Below are 19,802 nucleotides of genomic sequence, written 5' to 3'. Positions count from 1 at the left end.
TGGAATGTTACTCAGCCATAAAAGGAATGAAATTGATTCATTTGTAGAGACTCATACAGGGTGAAGTCAGAAAGAGAAAAACAAATATATATTAACACATATATGTGGAATCTAGAAAAATGTATAGATGGTCTTATTTGCAAAGCAGAAGTAGAGACACAGACGTCGAGTATGGATACCGAGGGGAAAGGAGGATGGGATGAACTGGGAAATTGGGATTGACACACATATGCTATTGATACCATGTATAAAACAGATGACTAATGAGAACCTACTGTATACCACAGGGAACTCTACTTACTTAATGCTCTGTGGTGACCTGATGGGAAGGAAATCCAAAAAAGAGGGGATATATGTGTACCTATAGCTGATTCACTTTGCTGTACAGTAGAAACTAACCATTGTAAAACAACTAATAAGTCCAATAAAATTAAAAATGAAAAAAAAAAAGACATGAATAGGTATGATCTTACCAAGGGGAAAGCATGAATGGCAAGCGTAAGGCCACATGAGATGTTTCACCCACTTAGGTAAACAAATGTTGCCAAGTTGGATAATAGTAATATTGGCCAGAAGCAGGATCAAGGGGAAATGTCACATATTTGGCTGTAGATTCCTCCTCTCACTTTGGCCAGCAGCACTTTTCATTGCCATGTAAAATGGAACGTTTGCGTGTCCTGCAGTCTCTCTCTCTGCTCCTGTGCATATTCAGGAGAGAAGGATATGCTTGCGCGCACAACTGCCTGGAGACCTGTGGAGAGCAGTATTTGTTCACAGTTGGAAACAAAACCATCCCAAACGTTTATGAGCAGGAAAATGGGCACATGTGGCACTGCCACACAGTGTGGCATTCTACAGCAGCGTAAACAAATGACCCAAGTCAGAGGTGGACTACTTCTGCAATATAATGTTGAGTAAGAGCAGCAAGTTGGCACGTTGCAATGTCGCATTTTTCCATAAGGCTCATAAGCAAAACTATAGAATAAAGATATACATATGTAACCTATTTTTTTTAAGATAAAGGTAAGGAAATTGTGAACAGAAGATTCCAGGTAAGTAACCTCTTGCTAGAGGGCAGGAGAATAGGATAGTGAAGTGACATACACATATAGGTGGAGCTGCATAATTATTTTGGTTTCAGTTGAGTAATAAGGTTGTATGCTTTTGTAAGTTTCAATAATCAAGATAATAAAAACAAAATAGATTGCTCAAAGGGCTATATATGTTCTCCAGCACCTGCTTTTAGAGAAATACATGGTGCCGGAAAACAGGGGGTATGAAAGCCAGTCACCAGGCTGGCCCCAGGCTGGTGTCGGGAAACAGGGATTTCAGAATCTCCTCCCACCTGATGTGCCCAGAGCTAAGAGTGGCTCCCCAGTGCCTGCGCCCTGTGGGTGAACAGTGTGGTTCACACTGAACATCTGCTCTCCTCTGGGGACTTGGGGTACCTGCCGGGCAGGTGTGTTCACATGATCGGTGCCCGGTACAAAGTATCTCATGAGCATTTCACTCGGGGAATTAGTGCCACCTGTCTCCCCAGGGTCTTGAACGTGTGCCTGGTTTCCTCTAGACTTCATTCCCCGTGCTCCCTCTCCATGCCTTTTCCCTCTGACAGGTGTATGTCTTCTCACAGCGCCCAGGAGTCCTAGTGAATTACTGAACCCGGGGGGGTCTTGGAGACCCCAACACAGCCTGTAACTTAGAATTGCAGGCTTTGTTAGAAAAGTTTTAGCAGGTTGACAGTTAAACAATAGCAGTCATATACACACTCAAGTACACTTGGCATAATATAACCTGGAGCCCAAGTAGGGGATGGACTTAGTGTTGGGGTTGATTGGTTGCTTGTCACAAGAGGCGGTCCATGCAGGTTATGTGTTCTGGAGCAGTTCACAAAGTAATTAATTGATTGCAAACTAGTTACCAGCATTACTAACAAGCATGTGACGGTCATTGTACACACACTGGCGTAAAGAGTCCTTTTAACTTGTGTCTGGTTGTGTACTGAGCACTGAAATAAAGATGATGTGGTCAGAATTTTCTCAATTATGGTTCCACTGGAGGAAATGACTGCTTTTCAAATGAAATTGGATAACCGCTATCTGTTGTAAAACTCTTTATCGTGTATATAACGTTTCTTCCAGAGATGTGTTACATCAGAATTTTGAGAGTTACAAGCCGGAGGTCCAGGAGTTGATTTGTGTGGCTGATCGTTTGGGATCCCTGATGCAATACGAAACACCTGGTTTCCTGCCAAACAAGAGAATACACAGAGGTATTTTAAAATGATCTGAAAACGGAGCAAGGATTGTTCAACTGTGTTGTACTTTTGAAATGAATCATTTGTTGTGCTTACTCAAAATCTCCGTGGGATATGAACAGAAATGAGTAGATTCATTCATACTGAATTCTGAGAGAAGAATGCTTCTGGCTTTGGCTCCCGTTCTGTTGCTTTGGTGTAGGTGTAGGCCATCAGTTATTGCTTTGAGTCAGACAGCTCATCCACCAGAGCCATCTCCCACCTACAGGGTGAGGAGGGATTTGAACCTCAGTTCCTTCAGGATTGAGAGGGGACAAGTCTGCAGTCTCCAGTTTCCTCTAATAGAGCTGAGTTTTCATCAGGCCGTCCTGATGGCAATGCATCTCTGGTCTTGTTGGATGACCAATACTTGTGATTCTCTTAATGACTCCTGAATTGTTCATTGAGTTGTTGCTGAAGATCATTTCCTCTAAAGGGTACGCACAAACTCTGTTTTCCCCATGTTTCCTTCTTTTAGCCATGGGCTTGGCCGCATTAGAGGTCATGCAAGCTGTACAGCGCACCTGGACGAATTCCAAGGTCCGAATGAATGGGAAGACGCGGCTGATGCAGTGGAGAGACATGTTTGACATCGCGGTAAAATGGAGACGGTAACTGGCATTTAAATGAAAATAAACCAGAAGTCTAATCGATGTAATATAATGTTAAGTCCCCTCTAGTTAGCAGATTCTGAATCCCGTCTTATTAACTAATGAGTGTGCAGTCATGTCTGACTCTTTGTGACCCCCACAGACTGTAGCCTGCTAGATTCCTTTGTCCATTTTCCGGGCAAGAATACTAGAGTGGGTTGCCATTTCCTCCTCCTTTATTAACTAATAATAGATCTTATAAGTTATGTTTCCTGCTGTTATTCCTTTTCATGAGAAAAACACTGCTCTCCTGGTAAACCTGCACTGACTTCTTACTTGGTCCAGTTGGAATATCTTTGGAATTTGCAGGTTTGTGTTTCATATTTTTAGATGTAATGGACTGAGAAGTTTTCTGCCCACTTTCACAAAGACTTGTACATGTTTTATTTTAATGCTTTTGAACATTTCTAGGTTTTGTAAGGTCTTCATTTTTAATAAGCTCTCTTTTATAGGATTGCTGACCCAGACCAACCAGTGCTGTGGTTGGATCAAATGCCAGCAAGAAGTCTCAGCAGAGGTTTTAACAACCACATCAATTTAATCAGGTATGAACATTCTGTTTATCTTTCCTGTTTTCGTAGCAGTTTTTTTAAATTAATTAAGTTAGTTTTGGCTGTGCTGGCTCTTTGTTGCTACGTGCAGACTTTCTCTAGCTGTGGTGCCCAGGCTTCTCATTGTAGTGAGAAGTGGCTTCTCTTGTTGCAAAGCACAGGCTCTAGGTGTGTGGACTTCAGTCGTTGCAGCATGGGGGCTCAGTGGTTGTGGCTCTTGGACTTAGTTGCCCTGAGGCGTGTGGGATCTTCCCAGACCAGAGATCAAACCCTGTCCCTGCACTGGCAGGCTGATTCTTAACAACTGGACCACTAGGGAAGTCCAAGGAGATTATCTTAAATATTCAGTTTACAGGGACTGCAAGCAACCCGTTTCTCCTTTCTTGGTGACTTCTGGACACAAATTAGCCCTGTATCTGCAGGGTCCTGCCTGCGTTACTTTGAGCTGGCCTGGTTGCAAAAAGAAGTGTTGTACCTCTTTTCCAATCTCTTTGATGCAGAGCTCAGTTGAAGGGTAGAATGCCAGATTTTTGCCTAGATGTCCATCTTTGAATGGTCCTAAATTATAGAAAGTGCTTAGATGGATGACATTATGTTACCATTATATTATATACTTATAGTATTGTGGCTCAAAGAATTCTTGTAGTGAGGGAAAGGCTTCCCCCTTGAGCCACCGTGAGACACACAAAGGGTTTGGTTTAAAGACACTGGGTGCTAAGCTGCCTTCCTGGGAGGTTGAAACAGGTTAACTGGAGAGCTTTGGTTTTGTCCAGAGGCTTCTGATAAGTCAGGGGTATGGGTGAAGTGCTCACCCTATTATCCCACCCTCTCAATAAATGATGAGCAAATATTAAAAGCAGCAGCTCCAAGGGGACCCACTGAATTTAATTATAGCTAAATTTTACAAATATGGTAGTTTTGTCACATTTAAAATGCTTCTAATTCCAGAAGCGTGAATCAAGAAAATATTGTACTATACAACTTCAACATTTGAGTTTAATGGAAATATTATTAGGATATTTGGGGGATTTATTTATTTATTTTGGGGGCTGCACTGGGTCTTCATTGCTACAGGCTGGCTCTCTCTAGTTGCAGCGAGTGAGAGCTACTCTAGTTGCAATGCACGGAATTTTCATTGCAGTGACTTCTCTCGTTGTGGAACACAGGCTCAGTAGTTGTGGCACACGGGCTCAGTTGGTCCGCAGCACATGGAATCTTCCCAGACCAGGACTCAAACTTGTGTCCCCTTCACTGGCAGGCGGATTCTTATGCACTGTACCACCAGGGAAGTCTTGGGATAGTTTTGAAAATGGAGGTTGGGGTAAGAATGGGAGGAAAATACTATTTATTTACAGTGGTGGAGGGGATGAAGACAGCGAGTCAATTACACACTCAGTAGGAGTATTAGCAGCTAAGGCTGTCAGGGACACTGGGAACAGGAGGGGATATATTGCTGGGAAAGGGAAGGGATTCTTAACGGTAAAGTGGCAAATAAGTCTGGGCCTCATTTCAGCACTTGGGAACTTTTCTCCCTGCGTTGGCATCTCTGGACTGAGTTTGGTACCTTTCTTCCAGAGTGCTCTCTGTTGTTGACCATCAGTTTTGCTAAGACAGGCGTTTGTTTCTCCCATTCTTTGACTGCAAACAAACCAATGCCCCAAACCTCTTGGCTACGTTATTCTCACGGCTCTCTTACTGTCCTTTTGAATTAATGTTGAAATTAGATACTTTGGAACATATCTCACTATAAAAACATTCTCAACATATTTTTTTTTTTTCTTAACAGGGGTCAGGTGATCAACATGAGATACCTGGAATATTTTGAGAAAATTCTTCATTTTATTAAAGATAGAATTCTAGTTTATCATGGGTAATCTTTCAATTTTCTTTTTCATGGTAATGGATAGATTTTATATATTTTTCATTAGTTATATTTATGAAACTTGAAAACCACACCTATTCACAGACTGAACAAAGTATATCACATTTTTACATAGTGTTTGGAATCATAAAGCCTTTTGTAATCATTTATCAACCTTTTTTTTAACAGCTTTATAAAATCCATGGACCTCAACTGAGTGTTTTTAATCTTACAGTCTTGTGGCTTTTCTAGCCTCTCTCCTGTCTTTGAATTCAGTAAAAGCAGGATGTTTCTTTAAATTTCTTAATTAGGGATTAAATGGTGGATTTCAGCCTTAATACTCATTCTCCCTCAACTGAGAGGCTGTGCAGTGTAGATAGGACAGTGGACAAAAGGCCAGGGAAAAAGAATTCTGAAGGTTAGTTGTCACCAAGTAAATATAAAATTGGTATAAAAGCCTAGTAATATACTTCCATTTGAGCAACTTTAGGAATAAAAAACATATACTTCTAATTTCATAGTTGGAATAGGAGGATCAAAAGTTTTCTAACCAAGCCCTGACCCATGCATGTCCACATAGACACTGGCTGTCCGTCCGTTCTGATTTTCCCTATTTCACATCTGGACAGACTGCTGTTTCCCTAATTCTCATCTGTAGCGCAATACTTATTAGATTAAACTATTCCCTTATTTCGATACTTTGGTTGTGGTCCACCATTTTGAATATTGAGCCACTTGTAATTAAGGATTTATCTAAATTAAAGGTAATAGCATAACTAACTACTGATTTCTGTGTTAATTTTAGTTGCTATCTCTCTCTCTTTCCTCTTTAAAGCGCTAATAATCCTAAAGGATTGTTGGAAGTTAGAGAAGCTCTGGAAAAGGTCCACAAAGTGGAAGACCTCCTTCCAATTATGAAGGTAAATTTATCATCAAAATCACAGTAGTTGTTTTTAGGGGAAAAAATTAGTACTCTTTGAAAGAAGAACTTATTATCATTAGATGCATAATTGTTAATGTTATTAGTATTTTAAGGTTTATAAAGTGTGCCACTTAAAAACACTGATAAAAACACATTCTGAATAATAACCAAAATTAAAGCAGACCCTAGAAGGTAGGAAAATGCAATAAGGAAAGCAAAGTCAATTCAACTAAAGGTTGACAGAGAGAGAAGGGGGAGCATTAAGATAAGGGGGGAATGTGTAGAATGGGTGATGTGTCGTGAGTGACTGACTCCCCCCCCCGAAAGAACAGGCATCTCAAATCGGTGTTTTAAAGCCCAGCTGCGTTCTGTTCACTGGAAACATCTGCAAGAAGATGATGTTCAAAAAGTTCAAGGCTGAAAGGTAGGCCAGGCAAATGCTCCTGGAGAAAAGCAGGTGTGGCAATGTCAGTATCAGAAGTATTTGAATTCAAGATAAAGGGCCCATCAGGGGGAAATAATTATGTTGTTTTAAAAGTATAAGCCATTAAGAAATTAGAACTTTATGAACCTTTTCTCCAAACTACCCAAGATGTGCCCACAGCAGGAACATTTGATTTTTTTCAATTAATAGTTTGACCTATAACATAAAACTTGAATAAATATTCTCCTTGTAGCTATAGTAGATAAGACTGATGTACATCAAGTACATGATAAGACATTTCTGTGTCTGACAAAGCTCACACATTTCTAAAGCATAACCAGGAGGCATCTTGTCATGGGCAAAGCCACAAGCTGGCCCCACGGCCCAGGCCTGTCTGCTCACTGGGCTAGGCCGTCGCTCCTGGCTCTCCTCCAGGCTCTTTGTGCTGATGAGCCTTGTTTCTGACCAACCTGGTTATTCTGAGGGTCTTGTGAACTGAGGTGTGGTTCTCAGTCTTCTCAAACCTGTCTTAGCAAACCTGACTTCAGCAAACCTGTTCAGATGGCCCCTTTACTACACTAAAATCAAATCCATAAGAATGTACATACTCAAAAAAAATCCCTTAGAAAGTCACCAAAGTGCTGTAAAGGAGCTCTAAAAGCTAAGTTGTCTATAGGCAAGAAACAGTAGGTCAGCATTTAGGCATATCTTCATGAGAAGCCACAAAGAAGTAGCCGGTTGCTTGCTCATGTGTGTGAAGTCTTGGTGAATGTGACGGCTCCAGAGGCAGCCCTGCAGCCATCTGTCATTTGGTGACTCAAGTATCATGAGCTATGACTTTGGTGATACGGTTTTCCATAATGGATGGTAAACCACACTTAATAAGTTCTGTACAATGTACAGATACACTCTTTCCTCAGTTTATGTGCTGTTTGCATTTCTAGAAAAGTCAGTGGGTATTTCAGCTGTAACAGATACTTAGCGTGAGAGTGTAAACTGGAGTCTGAGTCCAGGCCTAGGTGATTATTACATTATAAACAGCTTCTTCATCCATATGCAAATCCAGTGGGAGTCATGCCCGTGTGACTGTCCCTTGCACCTCATCCTCGTAGCCACACTCTCCCCTGAATTCCCCAAATGTCCCCCAGGGGGCAGAATGGCCCCACCAAGGACTGCTGGATGCACCAGACAGAAAGAAACTGGAGCCTGACTCAGATTTCAGTCTTTAGCTTTCCAATGGGTATTTTCGGCATTTAAATTTACTATATTAGGCAGAATACGGAAGCAGCTGAGGGATATTTTAACACATATATATGGAAGTGAAAAGTGAGAGTGTTAGTTGCTCAGTCATGTCCCACTCTTTGTGACCCCATGGACTGTAGCCTACCAGGCTCCTCTGTCCATGGGATTCTCCAGGCAAGAGTACTGCCGTGGGTTGCCATTCTCTTCACCAGGGGATCTTCCCAACCCAGGGATTGAACCCAGGTCTGCTGCATTGCAGGCAAATTCCTTACTGCCTAAGCCACCAGGGAAGCCCGTAGAATGTGTGTGTGTGTGTGTGTGTGTGTGTGTGTGTGTATTAAGAAAAGCATAATGCACAAAAGGCTGCAGTTGCTGGAGAGCTGCTAAGGGGCCCAGTATCACCCTCCCCCACCCCCCCGCCCCCAGTGTCTGGCTCCCAATGCAAAGTCATTGCCTGTTTGGCTATATCTGGGAATGGCCATCTCACTGTGGCCTTGCACACCGTGCCTCCACCCAGGCTGTGTGTGTACTGGTGTTTCTAAAGGCACACATAGAAGTGAATGAAACTATGCCTTTGTGTTTAAAGTGCTTGTTGAATGTGATGCCCTGACAGGTTCTTCTACACGACGTACCTCAGCCAAAGAGCCAGGTTCAGAGTTACCTCAGTTCCCCTCGGGCAGCTGGTTAGTGAATTAGGGGACTGGATGTCATGAGGGCCTGGGTCCCCGTTTCCATGTGCAGCTCAGGCAGGACCTCACCTTGCCTCATCTCACCAACTGGGTTTCCTCACCTGTGAGATTGAGGTCGTGGCCTATCTTATAGGCATGCAGGGAGCATTAAAGAGGATTGACGCATACCCTTAAGTGTTAGCACATTCTGCCCCTAAAAGTCCTTGTCCTCATACAAAGACATCTCTTGTCTCAGCCCCTGCTGCCAGCCTTCCTGTCCACATCCACACATCTTCACCCTTCCCTGGACCTTAGTGAATGTCCACTGGTCACTGTTTTTAGACAGCTTTTTCCTCCAGTGTGTTTTCTGAAGCACCACCTCTTTTTATTTTACCGTCGGTTCTCTCATTCAAGTCTGTCAATCCTAAAAAATGCTGGCTACAACCGAATTTGGGGAGGATGCTTCTGGAGCAATGACAACACCTATTTATTGGCTTTTCAGTTTGTCGGAAGTGTTTTAAACAGAAAGCTGTGTTCATACTCAGCACCCTTAAGAGCCATTCTTACCTCCAGTTCCTTTAGAATACTCTGCTTTGTTACTCTGGTCTGCACAGTTGGGGTTTATGCATGTGTGTGTATGAAATTCTTGGTTGACAAAATTCTGAGTGCTTTTCAGACAGATAAGAGTCTACTTTGAAGAAGCACTAGCAAAAATGCATGGTGCTATTTTGAGTTGTAGTATGTTGACTACAGCTATTCTGCTTAGTGTCAAAGTTTCTGCCAATTAAGATGAACAAGAGAAAAGACCCAAATGGAGCTCTTAGGAGTGAGAGTTGCCATCGAAGAAAGCTGTGTGCCTTTTGCTCTGAGGTTCTCTTCTGGCCTCTGGGGCCATGGGGAGTGTGACTTGGGCTGAGAGAGTGGATGGGGCGTAGGCGTCCTGGACACTAGCTGCCAGGATGGGGAGAGTGACTTGGGCTGAGAGAGTGGATGGGGCGTAGGCGTCCTGGACACCAGCTGCCAGGACAGAGGACACAATGTCTTGCATTCTCTGAGCCTTCTTAGAAACATCAAAGTCAGAGTTGGCGCTGCAGATTGGGAATTTACCATGAATCTCACTAGTAATGTGAATTTTCTTTTTCCTTGAAAGCAGTTTAATACTAAAACAAAGGATGGGTTCACTGTGAACACCAAAGTTCCCAGCCTCAAAGACCAAGGGAAGGAATATGATGGCTTCACGATTACGATTACGGGAGACAAGTACGTGCACTTCCTAAGTGTGGGTGTACAGGGATGGGCAGGTGTCAGAAAGTGTGCAGACGCTTGCTATTGCCAGAGGTTTGACATTCTGGGCTTTTGCTGTCTCCTGAAATGGAGATTATCAAGGTCCAATGTATCACTAGAACCAGCTTTTTTGAAGCTTGTTGTGAGGAAGACTTTTACCAATTAAGTGAAAAAAAGATGAGAGATTGGCAGATTGAAGGCTGTTATTCGAATTTTAAATATAGTTTTAATTCATTGTGGGAGTACAAGTACGTCTTACTTAAAATTTAGAATATAGATAAGCAAAGATAAAAAATTTTAAATCATTGTTTCCTTTAAAAACTGAGATTATACTATACATATTGTTTTATAACCTGTTTCTTTTCTACCCTTGCTATGAATGTTTTCCCATACCTTATTCTTAAAAGCATTTCTAAAAATTGCATAGTATTCTATTTTTGGACTATTGTAGTTACTCCTACCTGTTTTTACTTGTCATTGATCATTTAGGATGTTTTCCACTTTTTCAGCTTATATAATAGCACCAAATGAAAATTTGTGTTAATAATCATTCTATGTCCATCTGAAACCCAAACTTCACCTCAGAGCCTCCACATGGTTGAGCTTTGGTGGCATGGTCTTGACCCTCCGCAGTCACTGCCCTCCCCACAACACGCGTTCCTCAGCTGCAGCCCTGAGCTCCACCACATCTGCGTCAGGGCTGTCTGGCAGCTCAGCGTTGGGCCCCACGTCCTCTCAGCCTCTCTGCCTCCTGGTCTCTTGCTTCCTTGTCAGGACTCACACCAGCCTTCAGGAAGAAACACCATTTAGCAAAGATTCTGTGGCTCTTCCTTTGAGGTCTCCATCTCTACCCCAAGCCACTTATCAAAGTACCTTCCCAATAAAGATGGTTCTCCGCTCATAAAAGGAATTCCAGGGTTTTCTATTGATGTAAAATTATTTTCTCCTCCCTCTTCACCCACCCATGATTAAGTTCCCAGCAGAAATGAAACTACTAAGTAAGAGTACATAAATCCTTCCCCCAAGCGGAGCATCTTCCTTAGCTGTATGTTTTCATCCCATTTGTTATTAGTCTTGCTTGGGGCCTCTGACCCTCACAAGGACTCATGACTTGTATCTCCATCTCTGGTCTCCTGGTGCCTGACCAGTGCTTCAGTGGGCTCCACCCCACTGGGTGTTCCCCTGGATCCAAAAATCCCTCCCTAGTCCATACCCTGCCATTGCCTGTTGACTCCGCAATCATTTCCCCTGCCAGACAGGCAAGGCCTTTTGTAATAATGGCCTCAAACAGTACTTCCTGCTTTACCTGAAGTACTTTCCTGCCAGAATCAGGCTGGCCACTTCAGCTGGATGACTTGTTCCCTGAGGTCACCTCCTACCTCTTGGGTCTGTTTCACTCACATCCTCATCTTGAAGACCCAAGTTCTGGCCCCGTCTTCCACAAAGCATTTTCTGTTTGCTTCCAGATCTTCCGAATTAGATCAACTTTCTCCTTTGAACCTCTGATCAACTGTTGTGGCCCTGCGCATGGACTCGTAATCATCTGTGACCTTGTTTCCCCCTCCTTTCCTTGATAAAGACAGCTGCTTTGCCTTGTTGTTCTTCACAGGAGCTCAGGACTATTTTCAGCATTTTGGTACTGGTGTTGCACAGTAAATACCTGTTGCACGGGACTTTTATCCCCCACCGGGCCTCACGTGGAGCTGCACATGCAGCAGAGATTTAAAAAATGAAACGGTGGAGGCCCCGGCTCCTGCTCTTCTGATGTAAAAGAGTGATTGTCTGATAAAATTGAAACACATTGAAATATGTTGTACTCTGTGTAGTTATTTCCTCCTCTGTTGGCTTAAGCTCATAAAAGACGTACATATGAACCTAGAGCCTATTATACAGACTAAAGTTAAGTCAGAAAGAGAAAAAGAGCTATGGTGTTTGAACACACATATATATGGAATCTAAAAAGATGGCACTGATGAACCTATTCTCAGGGCAGGAGTAGAGACACAGACATAGAGAGAGGACTTGTAGACACAGCGGGGGAGGGAAGGTTGGGACGCACTGAGACAGTAGCGCTGGGATAGGCACATCACCGCGTGTAGAACAGCTGGTGAGAAGCTGCCGCACGGCACAGGGGGCTCAGCTCCGCGCTCTCCGGTGAGCTGGGGGGCAGGCGGGAGAGGATGTATGTGTACTTATGGCTGACTCGTGTTGTATGGCAGCAACCGGCACAACGTTGTAAAGCTGTTATCCTCCAATTAAAAATTAAATTAAAAGTCAGGTTTTTTAAAAAGCACATACGGTTAAACTGAGCAAAATCTATTTGTGACAAAACCGCCTGCTGCGAGACACGCCTCGGCAGTCTGCTCAGGAAGGTGCGGACACTCCTCGCGTGTCCTGCCACATCGCCGAGCGCCACCCTGCTGCTGCCCCACAGCCCTGCCCCTGTGTTTAGCTTTGTGGATTGTATAATACATGCCTCTGACATACATTCTTGTATTTCTAGGGTTGGCAATATACTATTTTCTGTGGAAACTCAAACCACAGAAGAGAGAACCCAATTATATCACGCCGAAATAGATGCACTTTATAAAGATCTAACAGCAAAAGGAAAAGTACTGATTCTCTCATCAGAATTTGGGGTAGGTTTCTGTTTGTCTTCATTTTATCCATGCTGCTAGGATTCTTTCATCCTCTTTCATTGGGATCGTACATTTATGCTTGAAATCAGCTTTGAATAACCAGGAAATATTTCTTTCAATATTCTTATAGAGACAGTTCCCATATTTAATAATGACAGAAACTGAGAAAGGGGAATGTATGTAGGTACTCTGTTATATTATCATAAATTGGAGCTTTGTCAGTATTTAAGTGTATAGGTTGTCCATGATGGACATGACTGTTTCCTGGACTTGCGACCTCCTCCACCATTGCTTTCTGATTCAACGGGGAGCTACATCCTGCTCCCAAGGAGCTACAAGGTCACCTGCATGATTGTAGCTGTTGCTGTGTGGAGAGTATAGGGGTGCTCCCTCTACATTGTGGAATGGATGCCCATGGCTTTTGGAAAGTTCCTTTATTTCTCTGGATTTTATTCAGTTTATACGTGTAATTGGAGGAGGGCATGGCAACCCACTCCAGTTTTCTTGCCTGGAGAATCCCATGGACAGAGGAGCCTGGCGAGCTACAGTTCATGGGAGTCACAGAGAGTCAGACACAACTGAAGAGATTTAGCACGCACACATATATATAATTAAGTATACTGATCACCTAAATCTCAGTGGCGGGGTGCTGTGGTGGGGGGTGGGGGTGGGGAGGGTAATGCTAATCAGAATCTTGGAGTAGAGAGGCCTGTAGTTTGAGAAAATTTATTCAATATTAATAAGCACTTTGTTTTATTTTAATCCTAATGTATATTTTGACTTTGCAAATAATGTTATAGACCAAAACAGATATCTACGTTTATCAGAAAAAGTTTGCCATTTTGAAGGCAGCTGAGAGCATACTGCTCAAAATTAAACTGCATATACCCTTTCATTAGAAAGAAATGATGTGGAAGAGCATAAAATATTCAGGGATATGAAAAGTGGGTCCTTGTAGGAGAAGAATGAAATAGCCCTCTTCCTAGTAAATGATTCTGCTGTGCCTTATCACCTCATAAAAATGAGTTTATAATCTGTTATTTAAGTTCACGAGCACATATCTTTTTTTCCTAGGAGGCTGATGCTGTTTGCAACTTAATCTTATCCTTAGTTTATTATTTTTATAATTTAATGCCGCTCTCTCGTGGATCCAGGTGGGTGATATCCTATAATCTGACAGTTTTGTAGTGAAAAACACACGCCTTTTGCTTACGTGTGCTGTGTGGGTATGAGTACAGGTATCCTAGCAATGGCGAGAAGCCCTCTTTGTTTTTCCAAAGTCCACCCGAAAGTGATGTCCTTGATTTACTGTATCATCAAGGATTCTGGAAGGTAGTTCTAGTAGAAGGTTCTTGGTGTTTACAGGCTGGAGCTCATTCATTCACAAAAATGTATCCAAGTCTCACTCTGTGCAGTCATACGCTCACTGTGCTTTAATTCCTGGTGTTTGCCCAGACTGTGAACCTACCGGCCCCAGATTCTGGCCATTAATTGACCCTTAGCCCTAATGTTTAATTCTTTTGCATCACCAACCTCCCAAAGTATTATTACCGTTATAAATGAATGCTATTCAGCAAATTCATCAGGAGTCTTTCACGTGTCATTCAAACAAGGGTGTGTCTGTAGAGCTTTCTTCTTATTCCCTTTTATTTGGTACCATGTACAGCGAATCAGGTGAATGGCGTATGCTGTTGTTAGCACATGTTTGAATTTAAGATGTTTTGGTTAAAATCATATACTTAAGTGCCTTGATCTCTGATTAATACTTTAGAAAGTAAAACTCTCCTAAATGTGGTAGTAAGTTTTCTTGTACTATTAATGCTATTAAAAAAGCACTGGGAGTTGGGCATAATGGGTGCAGGGGGTCCACTGTGTGGTGACGGATGGGAGCTGGGCTGATGGTGATCACCCTGTGGCGTAGACATGTGTGCACCTGGAACTTACGAAATAAAAACAGCCTTGAAGTAGAATAGGAACAGGAACATTGTCCCTTCAGCACAGCTGTTACGGGAATGCTGCCTAGGTCTGTAGCAGGCGGGAGGCCTCCGTGCGCCCTGTCCAGCCACCACTTGCAGGCACTGCGCACGCGTGTGCTCACACAGCAGCTCTGTGGGCTTCTGTGTCACTTGAGAAGGAGGTCCAGCTCCAGTCACCCTGTCTCCCCCTCAGCCCCTGCACCTGTCCGGTCCCTACGTCTCGTTGACTTTGTCTCCTAAACCTCTCCTATCCGCTCATGCTCTCCGCGCGTGCCGTAGCTCAGATCTGCTCGTCTCTTGCACTGACCTTCCTTTTTTTAAAAAGCATTCACTCAGTTCTCTGTTTTTGGCTGCACTGGGTCTTCATTGCTCTGTGGGGGCTTTCTCTAGTTGCAGTGAGCTGGAGCGACTCCTTGTTGAGAGGGCACGGGCTTCTCCCGTTACGGAGCACTGGCATTCAGGCTTCAGTAGCTGCAGCTCTCAGCTTCGTTGCCTTGAGGCATGTGGGATCCTCTTAGACCAGGCATCGGACCTGTGTCCCCTGTAATTCACAGGCGGATTCTTAACCACTGGACCACCAGGGAAGTCCCCTGCTTATCTCTTGCTCTGACCTTTCTAACTGGTCTCTCCATTTCCAGGCTTTTCTTTTTCCCTCTCTGTGTCCCAGTTCTTTATACCTGTTGGCTTAGGTGCCAACTCAGTGGCGTGATGCACAGTGCCAGCTCCTCCCTGCCCTGCTTTACCATGGCCTCATCACCTTTCCTGTCATCTACCCTCTCTCCATCCTCACTCTGGCCCCTCCACCACACCCCCTGCTTGTCCAAACACCTTCCTGTCCCGCCCAGCCGGCCCACTTCCCTGCCTTCTCCTCTATCTCCATTGCCCTGCCCATGGCCTTCAAAGATAGAGCACATGTGTCCATGGCCTCTGTGAGGGCTTCCCTATTAGGTGACTGCAGGGCTGATGCCATTTCTCTGGTGTCCACTTGCAGAGGCGAGAGCTCTGTCTTGGCTGTCTTTGTCCTGGGGTGCCTCTCACAAAGCACACAGCTGACATCATAATAAAAATGTCAGAGCCCAGAGTGAGTCTGGACATGCCAGGAAGGAAGTGCACATAACCCAGCCTTCATACCAGTCTGTTAGTACTTTCTGAGATGCGTTCCTTTTCTTCTTTGGGGCCAAAGATTTTATTTTTAAATGCTAGTAATATGTTTGCATTTACAAAGTATATTATATATATGTGCATTTTAAAGCCAAGCCTCATGCAGTTAAAAATATAAGCAAGCAAGGACTTCCCTGGCAGTCCAGCTGTTAAGACCCATGCTTCCAATGCAGGGGGCTTCGATTCAGTCCCTGGTTGAGAAACTTAAGATCCCACATGCCATGTGATGTGGCTGATAAAGAATTTTTTTAAATAATAGAAAGCAGGCACATTTTCTAATTTAGTGTTTTCCTATAAGAATAAGAAAACCAATTGAAAAGAAAGCTAATTAAAATTAACTTTTTGTCTCAGAAAAATATTATTGTTACACATTTACCCTTAAATTAGTAAACCAGTAAGTATTTTTCTTAGTAAATCAGCAAACATTTTTAGAACAAATGAAAATATTCTTTTGTTTAATGTCCAAAGAATTGTTAGAAGAAATACAACGCCATCTTCTAGGATGGGAAGTCCATGGTGAGCGCTAGCGTGGTAACCGTCTGCGGGCTGGACTGACTGGTAACTGTTCTCTATCTGAATAGTGTGATCGCTTACTCAGTGATTGTGGGAGCGCTGATGGCGAGTGGAAGAGAAGTAGCAGGAAAAATTCCCAAAGGGAAGGTATGTTGGAGCTGGAGCCAGAAGGGAAAGGTTTCAGTTCCAGTCTGTGGAGTTGTATGTTAAGACACACAAATGAACCGAATCCCAAAGGGAGCCTCCCCTCCATCTTTAACCACATTCTTAAATCTCTTTCTCTTTCAGTTGGTTGACTTTGAAGCTATGACTGCCCCGGGTTCAGAGGCCTTTAGCAAAATAGCTAAAAGCTGGATGAACTTGAAAAGGTAACTGCTTGATAGGGGTCAACAAAAGGATGTGAAACTGGAATCATACTAATTTTTTATGGGTTGTGATTATGTAATGAATTTAATTTGCTTTTTCAAAGTTACTATGTTTTTGTTGTCATTTACGACCCCTTAACAGGTGAGTGTATGGATAAAAGTGAATAATGAATAACATAAGGAAGCCAGTTTGTGAAGGAACGGTTACAGATGTCTTGTTTATATAGTCAGATATTCCTGTCTCTTGGCTCATTGATCCTTTGTCCCAGACTTGCAGGGGCAGTATTCAGGAGTGGTTTTGAAAACAGCTGGACCTGACTCAGACTTCTCTGGGTGGTGGCACCTGCCTTTCAGCTGCATTTTTCCTTTACTCTTTGTTTCGGGAAGGTTGCTTTACTGTAATTTAGGTACAAAATACATAGGAGTCAGGGAAGGCTGCGAGAAATTACCCCTGACGGTTACCGTGGGAGGGCCCAGTACTATGGTCTTCCCTGGCTCTTGTTTTCAGAAGCACCACAGGAGCACATAAATATATACATTTGGGCTGAAATTAAACTCACCGGTGCTGTCATAGTTAATTTTGTGGTGGTTGTTCAACCCTAAGTCATGTCCAGCTCTTTGCAACTTTGTGGGCTACAGCACGCTAAGTTCCTCTGTCCTCCACTGTCTCCCAGAGTTTGCTCAAATTCACATCCATCGAGTCTATGATGCCATCCAACCATCTCATCCTCTGCCTCTGCCTTCTCCTTTTGCTCTTAATCTTTAAGCACATCTCACTATTTAACCTTATTGATTCTTGCTCCTTCTCCACGTTTTTTTTTTTAATATCATAGAAACTTCCAGTTTTGCCTTTCCATATCTGTTCAATATAGCAACCACTCTAAAAATCGCTGGATAATCTGTGCTCTGTTTAAAACAGAAGTTTGTCTCTGTAAGATCCTTTGGTCCCATTTGTAAGTATTCCATTAGCTTTGTAGTGAAAACTAACAGTTACACTTCCTTCTAGTATATTTTTGTCTCAGTTTACTAGTTTACATATGTTTTAGTAACATGATCATAAGGTCAAAGGCCTTGCCTCTGTTTCCTGCATAATTTTACAGTGTTGATCTTTCAACAACTCTTTGAGGAAAAAATAGCAACGCCACCTTATGTTGTGCAGCTAACAGGTTCACAATGTAATTGAGACCCATTCCACACTCCTTACCAGGAGTAAGTAACTCTGGGAGTTAGGAATACCGTCCTTCTTCCTGCAGATACAGGGAAGTGGGTCTGAGAGGAACCACTTAAGCTGATAAGGATCAAGGCTGGAGCCAAATCATGTGTCTTCAGGTTCCATGTCTAGCGTGTGCCTCAGAAGGATGTGTTTGTGTAACAGTCACTGAGTAAGTCGGTTCTTTCCGGGGGCTGGGTGAGTCTACCTGCATCTCATGACGGGAGCCTGCTGATACCTCATTCATTGCTACAGCGGGATCAGCTCTGCTCACAGGTGCCCCTGCTATATGCTGATGTCTGATGTCACACATGTGGAGTACTGTAAAGTGAATATTGTAATAGGAATCGATATAATATAAGCTTTGCCTTTTTTGGTAAAATTGTGTTGATTTTCACACCTTTTCTTTGCGTTTTTCTCTTTTCAGTATTTCACCTTCTTATAAGACTCTTCCGTCTGTGTCAGAAACGTTCCCAACGTTAAGATCAATGATCGAGGTGCTAAACACAGACTCCTCTCCACGCTGTCTTAAGAAACTCTAGTTACGCTGTGATATTTATACAAGTAAAGGGCCGGACCTCTTGCTTCTTAAGTTATTTTTTAAAACATGGAATTATAAAGAAATTAGGTCCTTTATTACTTTTGATACCAATTTTTGATAGGAATTGAATACTTGAAATCATTTTATTTACCTTTCTGAACCATAACAGAAATCATGAAAGAGGGTTTTGAGGGGACAGAAGAGCTCTGTTGTCGGGGAGGGGAGGCATTTGCGTTAGCCAGTGGCCACTTGGTTTCCACTTACAAAGTCATACGACTCCTTCCTCATGGCGAAAAAAGTTTACTCCAAAACCAAAAATTAACAATTAAAGGGAACAAAAGCTACAACAAAACAGGAGTATTTTCATTCCTTTAAAAATCTGGATATTTTTCAAAGACCTTCTTTTTATGCACACTGTGATAACGCAACTTGTTTTCAACTGATATTGTCCTCACGTGTGGGTTCTCCGTTTTGTTTGAACCGTGGAAGATTTGTGGCCATCAGCATGCCTGGAGCTCATGACCTGGGACACTTACATTGAATGATACAGACAGTATTTGCCAGTGACTCAAACACTGAATTATTGAAACAAGTTTTATTTGTTTTTTTTCCTCTTTATTGGAAAAAATAAATGGGGTGATTTCTATAAATCACCAGTTTTTGACACTGGATTATGTATGTTTTTATTTTGTGAGCCAGTTTCACTTTCAGGTATAAGAACAGTCAGAAAATTGCTAACTTTCTTTTGCAGACAGGATAAATGACAGTGCGTTGCCGGGGTCCAGCCCCGGTGGATCCAGGGTGATTCGAAGCGTGGATGGCATAGGCGAGAAGAAACTTATTTATTTATTAATATAAGAATATAAGATTAGATTAGGGAGAAATAGTGTAGTAGGAAAATTAAGTGGAGAAAGAAGGCTGAATAACTTGGTTTACGTGGGAAGCCAATAAAGTTCTAGACAAGGAGCTTGCACCATCTACGTTAGGCCACCGGCGTCCTCTTGAATATCGGGGGTGCCCCGCCTTGGGCTCCCCCTCGCGTGGATCTTGAAAGCCGGGACAAGTAAGTAGACATGGTGAGCCTCCACACCCCAGATAAGAATTCAGCCAGAAATTAGGAGACACGGGGGAAACCAGTCCAGTGACTGGCCCATCCTCTATTGTTCAGAAGGCCTTTTATACTTTTTGATTATACATAGAGATCAATGGGTAACACAAAGTTATGCAGCGTTAGCAGCCCAGACTCTTATCAAAACCAGGCTTTTCTCTCTGCGTACAAGTCTTAGGTGATTTACATCATCTTCCTGCCAAAGGGGCCAATTAACATTTTACAGCCTTTTTTCTGATAAGGGTTTGTCAACCAGAAGACTTATCTGTGTTGATCTTCCCAAAGTCTGGTGCCGCTCTCAGAAAGCACTAAATAAAGTTCCATTCTTGCATAGCAAAGATACAGCAATTTATAACAAATAAAAGGAGTACAGTGATGTACAACAAAAGAA

General features: G+C 42.9%; 1 protein-coding gene across 11 annotated transcripts in view; it reads left to right on the top strand.

Moving 5' to 3' along the window:
• TTC13 (tetratricopeptide repeat domain 13) overlaps window positions 1-18,974 on the top strand; it is an 81,463-nt gene extending 62,489 nt beyond the window's left edge. For 4 of the 11 annotated variants that reach the window (XM_042241103.1, XM_004021348.5, XM_042241100.1 and 1 more), the window contains 11 exons: window positions 2,142-2,272; window positions 2,775-2,907; window positions 3,399-3,491; window positions 5,284-5,367; window positions 6,194-6,278; window positions 9,768-9,874; window positions 12,402-12,537; window positions 13,612-13,691; window positions 16,256-16,334; window positions 16,476-16,555; window positions 18,190-18,974. In XM_042241103.1, the coding sequence (XP_042097037.1) occupies window positions 2,142-2,272; window positions 2,775-2,907; window positions 3,399-3,491; window positions 5,284-5,367; window positions 6,194-6,278; window positions 9,768-9,874; window positions 12,402-12,537; window positions 13,612-13,691; window positions 16,256-16,334; window positions 16,476-16,555; window positions 18,190-18,304 (1,123 nt within the window). In that variant the 3' untranslated portion in view covers window positions 18,305-18,974. The other 7 variants (XM_042241102.1, XM_012104948.4, XM_042241099.1 and 4 more) reach the window with 4 other exon arrangements.
• Window positions 18,975-19,802: the final 828 nt, after the last annotated feature.

The sequence above is a fragment of the Ovis aries genome, chromosome 25, assembly GCF_016772045.2.
Source record: "Ovis aries strain OAR_USU_Benz2616 breed Rambouillet chromosome 25, ARS-UI_Ramb_v3.0, whole genome shotgun sequence".
NCBI classification, from domain to species: domain Eukaryota; kingdom Metazoa; phylum Chordata; class Mammalia; order Artiodactyla; family Bovidae; genus Ovis; species Ovis aries.
The sequence above is the reverse complement of the archived record's forward strand: the minus strand, read 5'-3'. Positions and strand labels throughout refer to the sequence as shown.